The sequence below is a fragment of the Triticum urartu genome, chromosome 2, assembly GCF_003073215.2.
Source record: "Triticum urartu cultivar G1812 chromosome 2, Tu2.1, whole genome shotgun sequence".
Classification (NCBI taxonomy): domain Eukaryota; kingdom Viridiplantae; phylum Streptophyta; class Magnoliopsida; order Poales; family Poaceae; genus Triticum; species Triticum urartu.
In genome coordinates, this window is record NC_053023.1 from 527,311,375 (window position 1) to 527,332,773 (window position 21,399).

The 21,399-nt window shown below is 48.7% G+C and overlaps 1 protein-coding gene across 1 annotated transcript; it reads left to right on the forward strand.

The window, feature by feature from the left end:
* Positions 1 to 16,169: 16,169 nt before the first annotated feature.
* Positions 16,170 to 20,911, forward strand: LOC125538492 (ferric reduction oxidase 7, chloroplastic-like). Its single transcript, XM_048701773.1, has 9 exons — positions 16,170 to 16,531; positions 16,671 to 16,761; positions 17,315 to 17,512; positions 18,080 to 18,314; positions 18,602 to 18,929; positions 19,048 to 19,330; positions 19,424 to 19,679; positions 19,840 to 20,281; positions 20,379 to 20,911. Exons 1-9 carry the CDS (start codon positions 16,288 to 16,290, stop codon positions 20,546 to 20,548), a joined length of 2,247 nt encoding a protein of 748 aa, XP_048557730.1. The 5' UTR covers positions 16,170 to 16,287; the 3' UTR covers positions 20,549 to 20,911.
* Positions 20,912 to 21,399: the final 488 nt, after the last annotated feature.

Sequence of the window (21,399 nt, forward strand, 5' to 3'; positions counted from 1 at the left end):
GCAATGACGGAAAATAGCACCTATATTTTTTAGCTCACAAAAGACTTGTCTTAGCGACTAAGTTTTTCTTCCGAGATTACTTCACATGCAGTACTTTTAGTCTGGCGTTAGTGTGACTATGAATCCAATGTTGTACTGTATTTTGTTGCTAGGTGTGGATGGTTTGATCTTGAACCTTGTACAAATATCTGATTAAAAAAATCGTATGTATAGCATCATTGATTTTCTTGAGTTGTTTAACAACTAGATTAATTCAGTGTTTCCTTCTTGTTCTTCCAGCAATGCTTTTTGGCAGAACTTGAACTTGAACAATTTGTGAAGTCCGAGCTTTATTAACATCCCTACCTGCTGGATGGTAAACAATACATCCTTTTGTCTTTCTATAATAAAATTTACATATTTAGATTACTGTTTATTTAATGCATTTTGATGCATTTTACAAATTAAGGCATTATTTAAATTAATTTATTAAGTTAGTGGTATTATTAAATAATAATTTATGTCCGTTGCAATGTACGGATCATTTTGCTAGTAGAGCATCTACGAAAGGTGGTTGTTCTCTGAAAAAGGAAGACAAAAACTACTGGCGTCGGTTCGCGCGGGCCTATCCGTTCGTAGCGCCGTAAGCGAAAACATCGCGTCGACCCGATCCGGAGGGTGGAAGGAGAGTGCTTGGCGTCCCGAAAGGGGCTTGTCATGCAATGCATGGTCTCGCGTACAGGTTCGTACGATACGATGCCAACGGGGCGATCCGCATTTGTTTGGCAGGGTGCCCAGGCAAGCGACACGTGGGGCCCGCCCGCCCTCGTCTACTCCACACAGGTTCCGATCCGATGTAGACTCCACTGCCATACCTTTCACCTGCGCTTCACGTGATTTTTTTTTAACATCAGTACAGACACAAGCGCTCATACACACGCGCATACACTCATCATTATGAACGCATAGATCCACACCCACACACGCTATCCCTATGAGCACTTTCGAAAGACTGAGACGGCATATCATCTTAAGATTTATGAAGTCACCGTAGGCGCCTCGTCGTCGATGGGAACGTCTTCTTCCACTGAATACGCATCGCTGGAAATTTCCAAATAAATTTAAAAATAAATGCAAGCATCAGGATTTAAACCCTGATAGGCTAGGGATATCACAGTCCTTCTAATCATCCACAACTACAGGTTGATTCGCACCTGCGCTTCATGTGATGTCCATGAGAGATTCCTATCGGCCCCACGGGTGGATGAATAGGCAGCAGTCATCGCGGAGGCGCGGAGGGGCCGGAGAACTGGTGGCGTACGCCACCATGTTGAGTCCTGGCAAGGAGAAGATCCGTGCCTTGCGTTAGTGGATTACACTTTCAGAGTCAATTTATTTATTTATGGCGAGAAAGACACAGAGACAGGGACATGCGAGATTATCCCTGTAATGAGATTTTAAAAATAATAATTGTGTGAACATATTTTTTTCCAGCGTACGATTGGGTTTTACTGGCACTCTTTCCTCATGGAGGATTTCTTTTTTCCATGATGCCATTTTGTAGTAGAATTTCAGTCCACTCATTTCTTTTTTTTAAAAAAAACTTTCAATCTATTCATTCTCAATTATGTCAGTACAAAGAACACCAGAGATAGTAAAAATTACAACCAGGTCCACTCACTTCAACCTCATGGGTAAAAAAGAGCATAAACAACCATACTTATTAGTAAAAACTGTGTATATTCTTGTTTTAATGGCATCACTTGCACCTATATTTTTTGTGTGTGTGTGTTAGATGTATCTATTATCATCAAAAGAGGTGCAAACTAACTTAAACTATTTCCTCCACTTTGATCTTCGGACTTGTTAAAGGGAGTTCGCATACGCTCCTTTGTAGTAGATTATCCACGTGTACCGAGCTAACGTATTGGTTGTGCTTTATCCAACATGACATATCAAGATTTAAGACAGAGAGGCCAAAACACAAAAACAGTACGAAAGGAGTTGAAGTGCCTTCAGGAAGATGACCCTGAATTCGATGTTTGCTCCCACTACTATGAGCTTGCATTACCATGTAAATGACTCTGCCTTTATCTCATTAACGATACAATTCTTTTCATGAATCATGACCTTGAAAAAGCGAGAAATCTGAAATTAATTTTATCAACATTCAAGCAACTCTCAGGTCTTAAGATCAATTTTCATTAAACTAAATTGTTTTGTTTTGGCGAGGCTCAAGACGAGGCCCACATGTACGCTGAACTGTTTGGATGCGGGTTGGGCCAGTTTCCGATCACATATTTGGGGATACCAATACATTATCGGAGACTCACAAATGCTGAATAGAAAAACGTTGAGGGGAGACTGCAAAAAGGACTTAGCAGTTGGAAAGATAAACTGCTGTCTTTGGGTGGATGATTGGTCCTCATAAATTCAATACTAAGTAACATGGGTGTATGACTTCCTTCTTCCAATTGCCAAAAGGAGTTTTTACATAGATTTGATTATTTTTGATCAAGATTCTTTTGGCAAGGAGATAGAAAAAGAAAGAAATATCGACTAGCTAAATGGAGTGTGGTTTGTCGTCCCAAAGACCAAAGCGGGTTGGACATTCATGACCTTGTGGTTAAGAATAGGGCCCTCCTCGACAAATGGTTGTTTAAATTAATGATGGAAGATGGTGTATGGAAAACCCTTCCGAGAAGGCAATATGTGGGTTCCAAGGCGGTATCCCAAGTATACTGGAAGCCTGGGGATCCCCACTTTTGGGCGGGTCAAATGGCTACGAAGAAAATTTTCTTCCCTTATGGATCCCTCTCGATTAAGGACGACTCAGAAATTAGATTCTGGGAGGACAAGTGGCTAGGAAATGCCACACTCCAGAAACAATATCCAGCTCTATACAACATTGTGCGTCACAAGGGTGATACTATCGCCACGGTAATGCAATTATTTCCGGCAAATGTGACGTTCAAAAGAGATTTAATTGGACCCAGACTCCAATCGTGGTACATCCTGCTCCGGCGGTTGTCCACGGTGCAATTGTCACAACGGTTATTATCAATTTCGATGGAATCTACATGAGAATGGACAATTCTCAGTGGAGTCTATATATGAAATGTTAATCCAGTCTGATGTGCCAGTTGATAATACTAAGAAGATCTGGAAGATGAAGATACCTTTTAAGAATAAAATCTTTGCATGGTATCTTCGTCGCGGAGTCATTCTTACTAAAGATAACCTTATTAAGAGAAATTGGCATAGAAGTCTGCAATGTGTATTTTTTTTCACCATGATGAGATAATAAAACATTTGTTCTTCCAATGCAAATTGACTCGTTCTATATGGCCAGTCATCTAGATAGCTTCTGGCTTGTATCCTCTTTGTAGTGTTGCTAATGTATTTGGCAACTGGTTACACAGGGTAGATCACATGTTTAGAACTCTTCTTAGGGTAGGAGCACTTGTCATTATTTGGTGACTTTGGCTATGTAAAAATGATAAGGTTTTTAATTATAAAAGTACTTGTCTGATACATGTTATCTATAAATGTACCTAGACTCTTCATTTATGGTCCTCTCTACAACGCGTGGAGAATCAAGACCTATTTACGGATGTGTGTACATGATTAAAGGATACGGCGAGGGTACTTTTACCCAACATGGGTGGCAGCATGATCTTAGGATTGGCACACCTCCGCTTTATGTATTACACGGACTCTACATGTTTCTTTGTATTTCTCCTTTTTATTTTTTATTTGTGCGAGAGGACTTTGTTTAGCTGTGTGCATCTTAGTAATGCAGATGCTAATTATAATGCTTAAACCTTTTAAGTAATAAAGCACCCTTTTTTTGAAAATGTGCGCTATGTCTCCATGCTGTTAATGATATTTTCTTCTTAGAACATGGCATCCACGTTCTCTAGCGCCGACATTAGCTCGACATCGTTTGAGTCCTCTGAGAAAGCATTGTTTGGCCCGCGTTGTTGCCACTGCCTCCTCCTTGTGGTCCTTGATCTTGGCGCACGATCCTCGTGCTCATTGATGACAAGATCTAAGGAGTCCACCAGCTTGGACTTGTTGGTGAGCAACAAGTCCATGGTGGTCCTCTCGTCTTCTAATGTCGCCTCCACTCCTGTGCAATAATCTTACATGTGTCGCAACATCAACACTCACATGTTTTGAGATTCGCCCCGAGCTCATAGATGGTTGCCGTTGTCTCCAATACCACTTGCTTGCAGTCCATGTGGGCCACAACGATGAGTAGTGCCACACATTTATACAAGGCCTCGGACTTCGACCACCACGAGCAATAACACTCCTATGACAACCATTGGAGCTTGAAAATGGGGGTCCCTCTACGAAGGAGAGCTTGGTCAGTTGCACTTCGGAGTCGTGGATCTGACATTGTACCATGGGCTCCCTACTTCCTTCATGGCTCGTTTCTTGGAGTTCCTGGAGGAATAGAGCTAGTCCTTGACCTTCTCAAGCTTGTCTTGCAGATGCGAGGGCATGGATCCTAGCTTTGGCAGCTTCATCGATGATATCATTTTCTCGTCTTTGCTCTCAATAAACAAAAATGCAAAGTATTAGTACTAAAGTATGTTTCCAGTTAAGGAAGGGGTGTGATTGTTGTTATTGGATAATGTTGGGGAAACAAAATAGGAAACACACGGGAGAGGAATAACCCCCATCTGTGTTGATACACCACATTCGACTGAGCACATAGGCCACATTAGCTTGATACAAATGAGAAATGTACAGAGGAGAAAAAAACATTGTCTGAGTTTAGGGACTAAATTTTACCTCCTCGACAGCTGGATGGGTGTAAATGTATTTTACTATATTTTTTCCACACTATCTACATAATCCTATGGCTAGTATAAGATGCAGATGCATTGAATTATGACGGACCCACATTATTTTCATAGTGTCTATATAGGCAACACTTTTTTTGAGAGAATTCCACTCCTTTATCTATAAGTTGCTATTTGTCACACTTATTTTTTTGCCTCATCTAGCACAAACTAAAAATTCCTCCATGATACCCCATTTAATCAAGTTTGGTCTAGTTTTTACCGATTACAATGTTTTTCCCATTCCATCAAGAGGGTTTGCTGTCTATTTGACGTGGCCCTAAGTCAGATGCTAGATAGGTGGCTCATTCATTGGGGGCGCTTTCAAGGGTGACAAATGGGGGTATAAGGCGAGCTGGCTAAGGACAATCACCTCGGCATACTCTTACCGCACCTATTAAATTGTTCCTCACTTTCATCGCATGTGAAGGCTGGTGTTTCTAGAGCAGCAACGCTAGAGGCAAAAGGGCTACAGAGGAAGCGGTGACGAGAACTGAGGTTGATGTGCGTGCGATTGACACTATGGTTGTTTTAATGGTTTACATGGACACACGATGCACGAAGAGGTCGAGTCAAAGGAAGTGGAAGGGGGCCACGTTGCATAACCATGCTCACATTTTCACTGGCAACCACGCTCATGCGATGACTAGCCCCTACCTCTCCACAATACCCCGTGTGTAAAACAAAACTGCTCGGCCCTAGTAGCGGCAACTAGTCGGACTTAAAGCTCACCTTGCACCCCATCATTGGTCTAAAAAGTGGCGTTGATCGTAAGACCCCAGTGAATCTGGCATCTGAATCCACACGCCGCACCAGTCTGTTAGTGGGTCCCACCTGATAGACCGGAGCAAATTCTTAGAAGGGGTAAAAATGGAAGCAACTTGCTTAAGTGAGGTAGTTTGTAGAACTTTCTGTTAGGATGTGTTTGGTTTGTGTCCAAGATTGCCCTTCCAAAGCATTGGCTAGCCAAAATTTTGGTTTGGGTTTTGGTTGCCCTTGATTTGGACAACATTGGCAAGTAAAATGAACTAGAGTTGGTAGAGTTCATTGGCATGCCAAAAAATTGGCAACCATCCAAGCAAAGATCAATCTTTGGGTCATGACCAAAATTTGGTAGGATACACTTTGGCCACAATCCAAATACACCCTTAAAACAAGACAAAAAGTGTCACAAACTACATGTTTCTTTGAGCCTCATTTACACCTATACAGGCCGTAGACTAGTACAACCGCACAACACACACATCACACGCATGCACAACACTACATACACCCGCGAACCAACCTGTGCTTGGATGGTTATGAGGAGAGTGGTATTTCCAGCCCACCAGAATTCAAGTCCTAGACTTGACATTGGTGCTCGCACTTTTTCCAAGTCTTCCGGCGATGTGCATTCAGTGAAAGGAGACCGAGGGGGTCCTAGATTAGGGGGTGTCCGGATGGCCGGACTATACCTTCGACCGGACTCCTGGACTATGAAGATACAAGATTGAAGACTTCGTGCCGTGTCCGGAAGGGACTTTCCTTGGCGTGGAAGGCAAGCTTGGCGATACGGATATGTAGATCTCCTACCATTTTAACCGACTCTGTGTAACCCTGGCCCTCTCCGATGTCTATATAAACCGGAGAGTTTTAGTCTGTAGGACGAACGACAATCATACCATAGGCTAGCTTCTAGGGTTTAGCCTCTATGATCTCGTGGTAGATCTACTCTTGTACTACCCATATCATCAATATTAATCAAGCAGGACATAGGGTTTTACCTCCATCAAGAGGGCCCGAACCTGGGTAAAACATCGTGTCCCCTGCCTCCTGTTACCATCCAACCTAGACGCATAGTTCGGGACCCCCTACCCGAGATCCGCCGGTTTTGACACCGACATTGGTGCTTTCATTAAGAGTTCCTCTGTGTCGTCGCTTTTAGGCCCGATGGCTTCTCCGATCATCAACAGCGATGCGATCCAGGGTGAGACTTTTCTCCCGGACAGATCTTCGTATTCGGCGGCTTTGCACTACGGGCCAATTCGCTTGGTCATCTGGAGCAGATCGAAAGCTACGCCCCTGGCCATCAGGTCAGATTGGGAAGTTTGAACTACACGGTCGACATCCGCGGAGACTTGATCTTCGACGGATTCGAGCCACAGCCGAGCGCGTCGCACTGTCATGATGGCCATGATTTATCTCTACCGCCGAACAGTGCCCTAGAAGCCGCACCTGTGTCCGCTCCGACCCCTAGCTCGGAGCCGATCACACCAACCGAGGATGGGTGGTTAGACACCGCCTCGGGGGCTGCAATCTCTACGGCGATTGAGCCGAACACCAGCCCTATTCTCTACGAAGCCCGTGACTCCAAGGAGCCGGACTCCTCTCCGGACTCCGAGCCCTCTGCGCCCGACCGATCGAACCCGATTGGGCGCCAATCATGGAGTTCACCGCCGCAGACATCTTTCAGTACTCGCCCTTCGGCGATATTCTGAATTCACTAAAGTCTTTCTCTTTGTTAGGAGAGCCCTGACCGGACTATAGTCGGCAAGGTTGGGATGCGGATGATGAAGAAATTCAAAGCCCACCCACCACCCACTTCGTAGCCACTGTCGATGATTTAACCGACATGCTTGACTTCGACTCCGAAGACATCGACAGTATGGATGCCGATGCAGGAGATGATCAAGATCCAGCACCTATAGGGAATTGGAAAGACACCTCATCATATGATATATACATGGTGGACACCCCAAAAGAAGGCAATGGCGATGGAACAGCGGAGGATGACCCCTCCAAGAAGCAGCCTAAGCGCCGGCGTCAGCGGCGCCGCTCTAAATCCCGCCAAAACAAAAACGGTGATTCCGGCACGGGGGATAATAACACCCCGGATAGTGCCGAAGACAACCACCTCCAGCAAGATTCAGCACAGGAGGATAGAGAAGCCAGCCCTCATGAGAGAGCGGCAGACAGATAGGTTGAGGACGATAATTATATGCCTCCCTCCGAAGACGAGGCAAGCCTCGACGATGACGAATTTGTCGTGTCGGAGGATCCCGTCGAACAAGAGCGTTTCAAACGCAGGCTTATGGCCACGGCGAACAGCCTCAAGAAAAAACAGCAACAGCTTAGATCTGATCAGGATTTGCTAGCCGACAGATGGACTGAAGTCCTTGCGGCCAAAGAGTATGAACTCGAACGCCCCTCCAAGAGCTACCCAAAGCGTAGGTTGCCACCCCAATTAGAGGAGGAGGAACTTAAACCTACATCACCAGCGCATGATGCGGCCGACCAGCCACCCCGTGGCCGCGACAGAGAGGCCTCTCGGCCCTCCACTCAAGTCGCACCCCGGCGCCGCTCAAAAACTACCAAGGCATGGGAAAATGCGCCAGACCTGCGAGACATATTGGAGGACAAGGCAAGGCAAACAAGATCGATCTACGGATCACGTGGGCGCCCCACGACACGAGACGGTACTCGTCACGCCGGATATAGTAAATCCGGTCGGGCAGAACATAGTAGACAAAGCTCATTTGAGCTGCGTCGTGATATAGCCCAGTATAGAGGCGCCGCACACCCACTATGCTTCACAGATGAAGTAATGGATCATCAAATCCCCGATGGTTTCAAACCCGTGAACATCGAATCATATGATGGCACAACAGATCCTGCGGTATGGATCGAGGACTATCTCCTTCATATCCACATGGCCCGCGGTGATGACTTACACGCCATCAAATACCTCCCACTCAAGCTTAAAGGACCAGCTCGACATTGGCTTAACAGCTTGCCAGCAGAATCAATTGGTTGTTGGGAGGACCTGGAAGCCGCATTCCTCGACAATTTCCAGGGCACTTATATGCGACCACCAGACGCCGATGACCTAAGCCACATAATTCAGCAGCCAGAGGAATCTGCCAGACAATTCTGGACACGGTTCCTAACCAAGAAAAATCAAATTGTCGACTGTCCGGACGCAGAGACCTTAGCAGCCTTCAAGCATAACATCCATGACGAGTGGCTTGCACGACACCTAGGACAGGAAAAGCCGAAGTCTATGGCAGCCCTCATGACACTTATGACCCGCTTTTGCGCGGGAGAAGACAGCTGGCTAGCTCGCAGCAATAACATGACCAAGAGCCCTGGTAATTCGGATACCAAGGACAGCAGTGGCAGGTCGCGTCGCAACAAGCAAAAGCGCCGCATTAACGGCGACAATGCTGAGGATATGGTAGTTAATGCCGGATTCAGAGGCTCTAAACCCGGTCAGCGAAAAAAGCCATTCAAAAGAAATACTCCGGGCCCGTCCAGTTTGGACCGAATACTCAACCGCTCATGCCAGATACATGGCACCCCCGAAAAACCAGCCAATCACACCAACAGGGATTGTTGGGTGTTCAAGCAGGCATGCAAGTTAAATGCCGAAAGCAGAGACAAGGGGCTGCATAGCGATGACGAGGAGGAGCCCCGGCCGCCGAACAACAGTGGACAAAAAGGTTTTCCCCCACAAGTGCGGACGGTGAACATGATATATGCAACCCACGTCCCCAAGAGGGAGCGGAAGCGTGTGCTAAGGGACGTATACGCGATGGAGCCAGCCGCCCCAAAGTTCAACCCATGGTCTTCCTGCCCGATCACTTTTGATCGAAGGGACCACCCCACTAGTATCCGTCATGGCGGATTCACCGCATTGGTTCTAGACCCAATTATTGACGGATTTCACCTCACTAGAGTCCTTATGGATGGCGGCAGTAGCCTGAACCTGCTTTATCAGGATACAGTGCGGAAAATGGGCATCGATCCCTCGAGGATTAAACCCACCAGAACGACCTTTAAAGGCATCATACCAGGTGTAGAAGCCAACTGTACAAGCTCAGTTACACTTGAAGTGGTCTTCGAATCTCCGGATAATTTCCGAAGCAAGGAGTTAATCTTCGACATAGTCCCGTTCCGCAGTGGCTATCACGCACTGCTCGGGCGAACCGCATTTGCCAAATTCAATGCGGTGCCACACTACGCACACCTCAAGCTCAAGATGCCAGGCCCACGAGGCGTCATCACGGTCAATGGAAACACCGAACGCTCTTTTCGAACGGAGGAGCATACGGCGACTATCGCAGCGGAAGTACAAAGCAGCCTCTCAAGGCAATTCTCTAGTCCGGCCATTAAACGTCCGGACACCGTCAAGCGCGCCCGGAGTAACCTACACCAAGACCGCCCGGCACGTTCAGAGCAAGCGTAGCAATGCGGCCCCAACCCCAGCCCTCGCGAACTTGCGAAACCAGTGTTGCGCGTACATAACTACGCTCTGGAAATACCATGGGCACAGGGGGAGGGGCACCATCACGGCACGCCCGAAACATGGCTTAAACCGCACTAGGGGCTGCCGATTTCTTAATTTTCTCTTATTTTCAGGATTCCATTCTTCGGAAGGCTTGTCCGGCAGTACAATTGCCGCACAAACGATACAACCAGGGAAGCAGAAAGCTACGCCGCACTACGAAACTCTAAGGTGGTCTCTATAACGAGCAGTATACCTGTTTCGCATAACATTCCGCAGCTCGCCCCTGGAAAGGACATATTTGATAGTCCCATCTTTTGCTTATCGCACTATTTGTATCGTTCTGCTTTAATAGCAGCTTTTTTAAAATAAACAATGCATAGCTTCCGTCTATTATTGCATTACCTTTTTTTACGAATATATGTTCATTAATGACATGTTGCACCCGTACACTTTGGTACGGCCAATACGCCAGGGGCTTAATTACCCCACAATATGGTGTGAGAAGTCCGAACACTTTCACAAGTGCGGAACCCCGAACTTATAGCATTATATGCATCGGCTCCGAATCATGTCTTGAGTCAATAGTTGGGTTTGCCCGGCTCCTATGTTTTGGTACCTTACATTCCGTCATATCGGCTAAGGTAGCACTAGGAGAACTACTGCGATTGTGCCCCAGTTGAGCTGGGCTAAGCACCTCAGTAGAGAAAGCTAAAACTGACCGTCATGATGAGGCGAGAGCTGGTCGCTGTTCGAGAGGTTTTCGAGTCCCTAAAGACTTATGCCGCCTAGAGCGAGGAGTCGGCTTTGTCTGGCCTAGGCGTGGATAGCGCCCCAAACTCGGTTTTCCGAACACTAGGGGCTTCGCCGAAATTTAAAATTATAGAATTCTATGGCTAAGTGAGAGTGTTCAAGCACTATAGTCCGATTGCCTTGTTCGTTGTGTTGAGCGCCTCCCTCGAAGGACCCAAGAATGGGAAAAAGAGCGCTCATGTTTATCCCGAACACCCCAGCACTCGTGCCATGGGGGCAGAAGCCGACGACTCGCCATCTCTCAAACTTGATAAACGGTCGCACAGAAGGTAATATTTTAAATTCAAAAAGCATTGCTTAGCGCACATGAACAAGTTTTCAGCGCACAGGACAAAACGAGCGAGTTCACTGAAAAATTACATTCATGGAACATTCATCCGCCACAAGGCGGGCGCCCTTCAGAACGCCCTCATAATACATCTCGGGCTTGCGATGCTCCTTGCCCGGCGGTGGCCCGTCCTTCACAAGCTTCTCAGCATCCAGCTTGCCCCAGTGCACCTTCGCATGGGCAAGCGCCCTACGGGCACCCTCGATGCATACGGAGCGCTTGATGACTTCGAGCCTTGGACAGGCCTCCACCAGCCGCCTCACCAGCCCGAAGTAGCTCCCAAGCATGGCCTCTCCAGGCCACAGCCGGACTATGAGGCCCTTCATGGCCTGTTCGGCCACCTTATGGAGCTCGACCAGCTGCTTCAGCTGGTCGCTTAAGGGCACCGGGTGTTCGGCCTCAGCATACTGAGACCAGAACACCTTCTCCGTCGAGCTTCCCTCCTCGGCGCGGTAGAAGGCGGCGGCATCCGACATGCTACGGGGCAAGTCTGTAAATGCTCCTGGAGAGGTCCGGATTCAGGTAAGTGACAAGTAATTCACTTTTACGTGCTTGCTTTTCATAAAGAATGCCTTACCCGCCGCTATCTTTTTTACTGCCTCAACCTCCTGGAGGGCCTTCTGGGCTTCGGCCTTGGTAGACTTGCCATCTTCAATGGCCGCCGCGAGCTCAGACTCTCGCGTCTTCGAGTCAAGCTCCAAACTCTCATGTTTTTTTCACGAGAGCCTGGAGCTCTTGTCGCACCTCGCCAACCTGCATCTCATGCTTCTCCCGCTCGGTGTGCTCCGTGGCCGCCCTCTTTTCGGCCTCGGACAGCGCTTGCTTAAGGGTCTCCACCTCAGTTGTGGCCCCTACAATAGCCGCGTTAATCCTGTCACTTTTTGCAATTGCACCTTTCACATATTTCAATAAGGTATTTCTTACCTTCCTTCTCCTCGAGCTGCTGCTTGGCTAGGCCGAGCTCTTGCTCGGACCACTCGAGGTTCTGCTTTAGCGTATCCACCTCTGCAGTCAGTGCGGCGGAGGCTAGCAGCGAAGCCTGCATACGCATATTGACTTGACTATGTTAGACTCCTGCGATTGTTAGATCCTCTATTCGGCTTTTCTTTCCAAACGCCGAACAGAGCATCAGGGGCTACTGTCTATGCGGTAATATTTTTACATATTCTTTACTTACCTCAAAGCCTGTTAGAAGGCTAGCACAGGCTTCAGTCAGTCCGCTCTTGGCGGACTGAACCTTCTGGATCACCGCACTCATAATAGTGCGGTGCCCCTCGTCGATGGAGGCGCCGTTAAGCGTCTCCAGCAAATTGTCCGGTGCCTCCAGTTGGACGGAGGTCACCGACTTGGTAGGCTTGCTCCTCTTGGAAGGAGGCTACCTACCGGAGTCCGGAACCGTTGAAGGTTCCGGCGCGGTGTCTGGCTCAAGGCCGGACTTGGAGCCTTTGGGGGTTCTATCCCCTTTACGCCTGGAGTCCGGGAGGTTGCCTTGCGGCGCCTCCAGGACCACCTCCTCCTGGCTTCGAACCTGTTGGGATGCCACCTCAGCGCCGTCCGTAGGGTGGGGGGAGGAAGCCGTCGGAAGCGAATTCACATCCGACGAATCCAGGGAGACGCTCGACGACTCGTCGAGCCCGGCCTTGGGCAGACTGCACAATCATGTTCGACGTAAGGAAAAGCTGTGCAATGGGGGAATACTATGAATCACTCGGGTATCCGGATACTTACGATCTCGCCAGGGGCTTGGCCCTGTGCGGCCACTCCTCTTCGCCGTCGTCGGCGTTGGTGGAGTAGTCCGGAGGAGGGGTCTTCCCCCCTCTTGGACCCTTCGGCCTCCCCGGTTGGGGCGGCCTTCCTTTTCTTCCCTCCCCCCGCTGGAGGGGGAGAGGTCTCTTCTTCCTCCTCCTCGTCTTCATGGGAGGAGTGCGCCTTGGAGTCGTCGGATGGTGAATCCGACACCTCCTGGCGCCGGGCGCTCTTTGGAGTCCCCGTGGCCTTCTTCTTGGCCTTCTTCTCCGGCACCACGTAAGGTGCCGGAGCCAGCAGCTTCGCCAAGCGAGCGTCCGTTGGGCCTTCGGGCAAAGGAGCCGGACAGTTGATCTGTCCGGACGTCTCCTGCCAATCCTGTCAAAGGTAAGGGAACTTAGATCCCGCATGGAGTCACACTATGAAAAACTAATACCCTGTAAAAGGTGAAAATAGCTTACCGCACGAGCGTGACACTGCGTGCTGAATCTGCGATCCTCGGTAGCGGACGCGGGGCCTCGGCGCCCTTGAAAAGCATCTTCCAGGCATCTTCGTACGTCGTGTTGAAGAGCCTGCTCAGAGGTTGGTGCCGTGCCGGGTCGAATTCCCACAGGTTGAAAGCCCGTTGTTGACACGGGAGGATCCGGCGGATGAGCATAACCAGGACTACATTGAAAAGTTTGAGATTCCTATCCACCAAGGTTTGGACGCATGTTTGGAGTCCGGTCAGCTCTCCTTTTTTACCCCGCGACAGGCCCGTCTCTTTTCAGGAGGCGAGCCGCGTAGGGGGTCCGGATCGGAACTCGGGGGCTGCGACCCATTCAGGGTCGCGCGGCTCGGTGATGTAAAACCACCCCGACTGCCACCCCTTTAGGGACTCCACGAAGGAGCTCTCGAACCATAGGACGTTGGGCATCTTGCCCACCATGGCGCCTCCGCTTGGATGCTGCGCACCACCTTCGGCTTGACATTGAAAGTCTTGAGCCATAGGGTGAAATGGGGGTGGATGCGGAAGAAAGCCTCGCACACGACGATAAACGCCGAGATGCTGAGGACAAAATTCGGGGCCAGATCGTGGAAATCCAGGTCATAGTAGAACATGAGCCCCCAGACAAATGGGTGGAGAGGGAAGCCCAGTTCGCGGAGGAAATGGGGGAGGAACACCACCCTCTCATGGGGCCTAGGGGTGGGGATGGGCTGCCCCTCTTCGGGAAGCCGGTGCGCAATGTCGTTAGACAAGTATCCGGCCTTCCTCAGTCTTTTGATGTGTCCCTCCGTGACGGAGGAGACCATCCACTTGCCTCCCGCTCCGGACATGACTGAAGAAGGTTGAGGTGGGGTGTGCGGACTTGGGCGCTGGAGCTCGAGTGCGCGGAAGTGGATAGGCAAAGGAGGAAGAAGGCGTGGATGAAAATGTGGATCCTTATCCCCTTATATGGGCGGACGCGACTATGCGCCCCCATCAGCCTGGTAAAACTCGCTTATCTCCCAAGCGCCGTAGTCAATGGCGCGGTTGGGTTACCCACACCCGTATTGATGAGAATCCCGAAATAAGGGGACACGATCTCTGCTTTAACAAGACGTGCCAAGGAAACCGCCTCGCTAAACGCGCTGAGGTGGGACAGTAAAACGATTCGAATAAAGACTTGGCCGTGGTGTGATGTCACGCTATGGAATACGTCAGCAGATTAGATTTGTGTAAATATTATTCTCTCGATGGCAATATGTGGAAACTTATTTTGCAGAGCCGGACACTACCTTTGTGTTCAAAATCTTCTATGAAGTACTTGGAGGAGGAACCCGCCTTACAATGCCGAAGACAATCTGCGCGCCGGACTCGTCATCATTGAAGCCTGGTTCAGGGGCTACTAAGGGAGTCCTGGATTAGAGGGTGTCCAGATGGCCGGACTATACCTTCGACTGGACTCCTGGACTATGAAGATAGAAGATTGAAGACTTCGTCCCGTGTCCGGAAGGGACTTTCCTTGGCGTGGAAGGCAAGCTTGGCGATACGGATATGTAGATCTCCTACCATTGTAACCGACTCTGTGTAACCCTAGCCCTCTCCGGTGTCTATATAAACCGGAGAGTTTTAGTCCGTAAGACGAACGACAATCATACCATAGGCTAGCTTCTAGGGTTTAGCCTCTCTAATCTCGTGGTAGATCTACTCTTGTACTACCCATATCATCAATATTAATCAAGCAGGACGTAGGATTTTACCTTCATAAAGAGGGCCCGAATCTGGGTAAAACATCGTGTCCCCTGCCTCATGTTACCATCCGACCTAGACGCACAGTTCGGGACCCCCTATCCGAGATTCGTCGGTTTTGACACCGACAGAGACGTTCCCGTCGACTACAAAGACGTATGTGACGACTTCGTCAATCTCAAGATGGTGTGCTGACTCAGTCTCTAAAAGATGCTGATGAGTGTATGCTTGTATATGTGAGTGGCTTCAACTATACTGTGTTAAAAAAAACTGCTATAGTCTATACGCACACAAATAAATGTGTGAGGTATCTACAAGGGAAAAATACCATGGGTGAAACACCCAAGTTGATCCCTGGGATCAATCTTGGGCGGGTTGGGTGGCCACTGCCAACCCCAACCATCTCGTCACAGCTCGTTCTCGTCACAGACCACATTTTAAAGGTCACTTCTCTATAGAAGTATTCATCAACTGGAAATGTTCTTCTTTTTTCTGGATGATGAATCAACATCAAATGTTTACCTATTTGAAAAAAAGAAGAGTGTACATCTTATCCAAAAAAAAAAACGGTTGGATCTCTGAAACTGCACCCGCCTATGATTATCTTACTGTATGCCTTTTTCTTCTTCTTCCAGGATATACCATGTTTATCTTCCCCTTCCGGTTATCCAACTCTGTTCTGGCACACACGCTGGCTGTGTGGCTCGCCGCTTGTCCACACCGACGTTGGACGTGACCACCTGAGCAGCAGGGTGAAAGACGCATCGGTTTCATCCTCCCGGCCGCCATCCGTCGATCGCCGTCGCCATTAACAACGACCAGCAACTAGCAATATATATCTAGTATTCTGTATTCACGCCTGAAGAAAAAATATTTTTATCCATGGCGCAGGCGTCGCGTATGCATGCTTGCTGCACCCTCCCACCCCAACCCCGCAACCCGTCCGTCGCAGTCGCCGTTACCAGCGAGACCCTCGTACGCCGAGTTCTGGACCGTATAAAGCGGCGGGTCCCGGCACAGAGAGACCCACAGGCCACAGCCAGACCTCCCTCCCGCCGGTTCACTCCTTCTTTCACCCCCCCTCGCCGCCACCATGACCCAAGAACGGGAGCCGCTCCTGAAGCAGAACGGGGGCGCCGGCAATGCCGCCGCCGGGGCGAAGGGCTCCCCTGCCGTGCTGCCGTCGCTGGCCAGGTCCGTGCTCAAGTTCCTCATGTGGGCGGTGTTCCTCACCTGGGCCGCGGGGATCTTCTTCTACCCGACCGCGCCCGTGCAGGCGGCGTTCCGCAAGTGGGCGGACATCACCAGCACGGAGGGCCTGATCACCGGCCTCACCGGTACGCGGCCTCCACGAATTCCTGCTCCCTCTTCTCTTTCTCCCCTTCCGTTGAGGCAGGGGAAAGTAGGTGATCGCTCTGGAGACAGGGGTTCGTTCGTACTAATTGGGTTCCCCTTTCGCTTTCTCGCCTCTCGCAGGGACCGTTTTTCTATTCTTCAGCGGGCCGATTCTGCTAATTGCAGCTCTGGCATATGTGTACATCTTCGCCTTCGCGGGTGATCACGTCCAGTGAGTATTCCTCCTTGTCTGAATTTTGCGGCAATTTGGTGCTTTCGGTTCATTTATTTAGAGTTGATTCAGACGAGCCCTTTCTTTCCCTGAATTGATACAGTACCTGGACTAAAAGTTAGAGTATCCTTTTTTATTCAAGCACTGGATTCTCTGGATACATTAGCAAAATCTTGCAGCTGCAGTCCGTTTCTCGTATAAGGTGTTATTGCAGGAGTTGCACAGGCTTACTCATTTTGACATGAAAACAGCACGATGAACTGAACCACCATAGAAACTCGAACTAACAAAATAGTACTCCATCTGTTCACAAATATAACATGTTTTGCATATTTCAATATGGACTACATATAGACTGAAATGAGTGACCAAACACACTAAAACATGTCTATATACATCCGATTCACAAAAAGGTTACCAAAACAAATTTTATTTGTGAATGGAGGGAGTAGTATAGTTTTCCCTTACTCACACCATAGAAATTCCAAACCACCAAAAGAGTGGCCTGCCTCATGCTGCCATCGCTAATTATTTACCTGCTCTTTGCTACCAGAAAGAAGAAGCTGAGGTCACTGAGTTTCCGACTCTGGACTTTTCCGGTTCTTGTTGATGGTCCGCTCGGTGTTGTTTCCGCTGTTGAGTTTATCGGGATCGTCTTGTTCATCGTCTATATTGTCTTCTCGATGACCTATTATGTTGTAGACAGTGTGAGCTTCATCTCCAAAGCGCACTTGCCCCCAACTACTCGCAGGTATGTTGTATTATGAAACCTGTTAGTGAAGAAATGTTTCATGCCAGTACTGATCGACTAATCCTGTTCTTATCCTTACAGTTACCGAGCATGAAAAATACCAAATTATATTTTCATTTAGTGATAGTACCATATTATTCTCATCACCGCGGCTAAAGTAATGAAGATGGTATAGATCTTGGTGTCAATACATTATTAAGCCTCAAGTATTAGTTCTTGTAGGGGTAAAGTTTTATGTGGTTGAAACTGAAGTTATGAGACGTTCAGAAAAAGATTGGTGGAGTATGGATCATTGTATAGTCATTTTTAGAGCCATCACTTAGTTGACATGGAAATCAAAATGAAACATATAGATATATCTGCAGTAACTTAAATTAGTGATCTGTATATGCCAAATACATATTGATATGAGTTGATGGTACCTTGTTGTCCTGTAACTGATTCAGAATGCTCAGTTGACATGCTACTACTGAGACTGATGATGTTGCTGAAACATAGCATATATAATAGTATAAATTAGTTACCATCTCAACACAGTTCTAAGACAGTATAAGTTTTGCCTTGCAGTGAGTTGTTACTGGCTCTCATAGGCCTCCGTTTCGGATCAGTTGGCTTGTTTTGCATGATCTTCCTGTTCCTGCCTGTCTCAAGGGGTTCAGTTCTTCTCCGGCTTATTGACATTCCATTTGAGCATGCTACTAGATACCATGTCTGGTTGGGGCATCTCACAATGGCTCTCTTTACGCTGCACGGATTGTGTTATGTGATCTCATGGTCCCTCCTGGGGCGCCTAATTGAAGAAGTAAGTTCAAAAAATATACAGAACAATTTAGAGTGATAATTTGCTATTGCCAATTTTGTCATGTGTGATTGTCATATTGTTACTGCAAACAAGCGACCATAATGTGCTGAAAATAATAGACCGGCCATATGTGACTGAAAACTATTTTATGTCTGAAAGAAAGTATGCAAATCTGTTTTTGACGGTTAAGTATGCAAATTTGGACCGAGGGCATATTAGCATGTTTGTTGTAAGCGTTCTCCATCCATCTTAGAACCTATTAATGGAACTCTTGGCCTTCTTGATAGCTGATCCAATGGAAAGAAGTCGGAATAGCAAACTTAGCCGGCGTGATCAGCTTGGCGGCTGGTCTGCTGATGTGGGTGACATCGCTTCACCCGGTACGGAAGAGGTTCTTCGAGCTCTTCTTCTACACCCATCAGCTATACGTGGTCTTCGTGGTGTTCTTGGTGCTCCACGTCGGCGACTTCGTCTTCAGCATCTCAGCCGGCGCTGTCTTCCTTTTCATGCTGGACCGCTTCCTGAGGTTCTGGCAATCCAGGACCAAAGTAGACATCGTTTCTGCGGCCTGCCGGCCATGCGGAACGGTGGAGCTAGTCTTCTCAAAGCCACCAAGTATGTCAAAATCTCGGTCGATCAAGATTCATTCCCTGCATTATGTTCATGAGTGTTTGGTTACTGTCACTACAAACTCACTGAGAGTACATATACAATTGTGTGTGGATTTCTGCAGGTCTTCGGTACAATGCTCTCAGTTTCATCTTTGTTCAAGTGCGTGAGCTGTCGTTCTTGCAGTGGCACCCATTCAGCGTGTCCTCCAGCCCCATGGATGGGAGGTACCACATGTCGATCCTCATAAAGGTTCTTGGCACATGGACTGACACACTGAAGCGCATCATCACTGATGTCCAAGAGCAGAAGACAAGAAGCGACTCTGACTCTGATCAGTCGCAAACAGGTCGCATTACCGCCTCCATCGAAGGGCCATATGGGCACGAATCACCCTACCACCTGATGTAAGTTCTTCAGTTTGTCTTTCTTCGGTAGCGATCCGGCACCATTGGGAAAAGTTCAAGTGAAGACTTTGTTTGCCTTGTGTATGCTTTCAGGTATGAGAATCTCATCCTGGTGGCAGGAGGCATTGGCATCTCGCCATTCTTGGCGATTTTGAGCGACATAATCCACAGGGTCGAGCAAGGTATGCCATGCGCGCCCAAGAATGTATTGGTTCTATGGTCAGTTAAGAAGACCTCGGAGCTATCTCTCCTGTTGGCCGTCGATGCTCAGTCCATCAGCTCATCAGTCTCTGACAAGCTGCATCTGGACATCCAAGCCTTTGTGACGCAGGAGTCCGATCCTCCATTGGTAAGAGCATTTACTCCATTGTTGATCCATGATCCAGATATCCAGTTATTGTCTTCTCCATTTTATCCATGAGAAGCAGTGTGCTTCAGTTGGCTACAAGATTTGGAAGTTCTCTTCAAATCGTCAATGATTCCATGGCAATGGCAAAATGGCTTTACAGGAAGATGGCATTGTTGGGGATGACCAGAAATCCCCCGGCATATTCGTCAAGAACGGGACGGCCATGTCCGGGCTGGTGGGCACCGGGGACAACTTCTGGGCGGCCATGTACTTCGCGGCTTCCACCCTGGGCTCCGTCCTGGCGTTCGTGCTGGTGCAGCTGTACTACGTGAAGCGGTACAACGTGTACGCCTGGTGGCACCTGGGCCTCCTCCTCCTGCTGTGCATGGCAGCCGGCATCGCGCTCCCCGGCGGGCTCGTCGTCCTCCTCTGGCACCTCTCGGAGAAGCGGAGGATGCAGGACGACAGGTGGGACGTCGACGCCCGTGCCGGTACGGCGGACGCCGAACAGACAACGAACGCGGCTGGTGGAGCCGACGCCTCCGCGGCCAGCCTCGCCGCCCTGCGGACGACGCGGTACGGGTGCCGGCCAAAATTCCATGGTAACGCACCTATCCTTGAACTAAACTAGCTGCAGCATCCGTTGATGTGCCATGTGGTGATGGGTTCTCTTGTGGTGTCGGACGATCGTCTTTGCAGCGGAATTCGCGGCGTTCGCGGAGCGGGCCGGGGGCGCGGCGGCCGACGTCGGCGTGCTGGTGTGCGGGCCGGCGGGGCTGCAGGCCAGCGTGGCCAGGGAGTGCAGGTCGCAGAACCTTCGCCGCGGCGGCGCCGTGTTCCATTTCAACAGCCACAGCTTCGACCTCTAGGCGATTTAGCTGAGCCTATAGCTATAGCTACCGATGAGTGTGCTGCATACCGATAGTGCGCCCCAGTTCTCTGCACAGATGTAATTATGCTACTGCGTAAATACTCCCTCTGTTAAAGAAACATAAGAGCGTTTAGATCACTAACTACTTTAGTGATCTAAACGCTCTTATGTTTCTCTAGAGATGGGGTAGCTGGTAAATAGTGTCCGTACATCCGATAATTTCTACAGACGAGAGGAGTACTCAATCTCAGGCATGTCGCCGGTGAAGTCGCGCCCCGTCACGGGCTCTGGTGGCTCCCTGTGTATATATATGCCATGAATGATCGTACATGTAAGCAGAAAGGCGAAGGTAACCTATTAATCTTGGCCTCTTGCTCTTGGGGATACATATTTCAACTAGGTAATCTGCGTTTCAGCTACCAGGCTTGCTAAGTCTCGGTCGATATTATATCCATGAGATCCATGCAATTTTTTTTCAGATTTTTTTCTTTCTCTCTTGCATATTATGCTACTTGACTGAGACTTGATTAAATACTGGGACCTAGCCGCACCCTTCAGCTATCTAGACACAAACTTTTAATCCAAATGCCACATGAACTTGCACCTTCAAAGGTGTAGCTTTCAATCATGAAAGCAAATACATGAATACCGACTACCAACTGAGAACAGGCAAAAGATTTGCAATTTTCATTAATTAAGAGAGAAGTTTAGAGTTCAAAGCCAGAGACCAAAATACATGACATTACTTTCGCAGCATTATGTTACACAAATGCTTAGCACCCGCAAGATTTCACAGGGAGCATTCCTCTTTTATCTTGGTGACGAGCACCCCAAGTCCCAACAGGGACC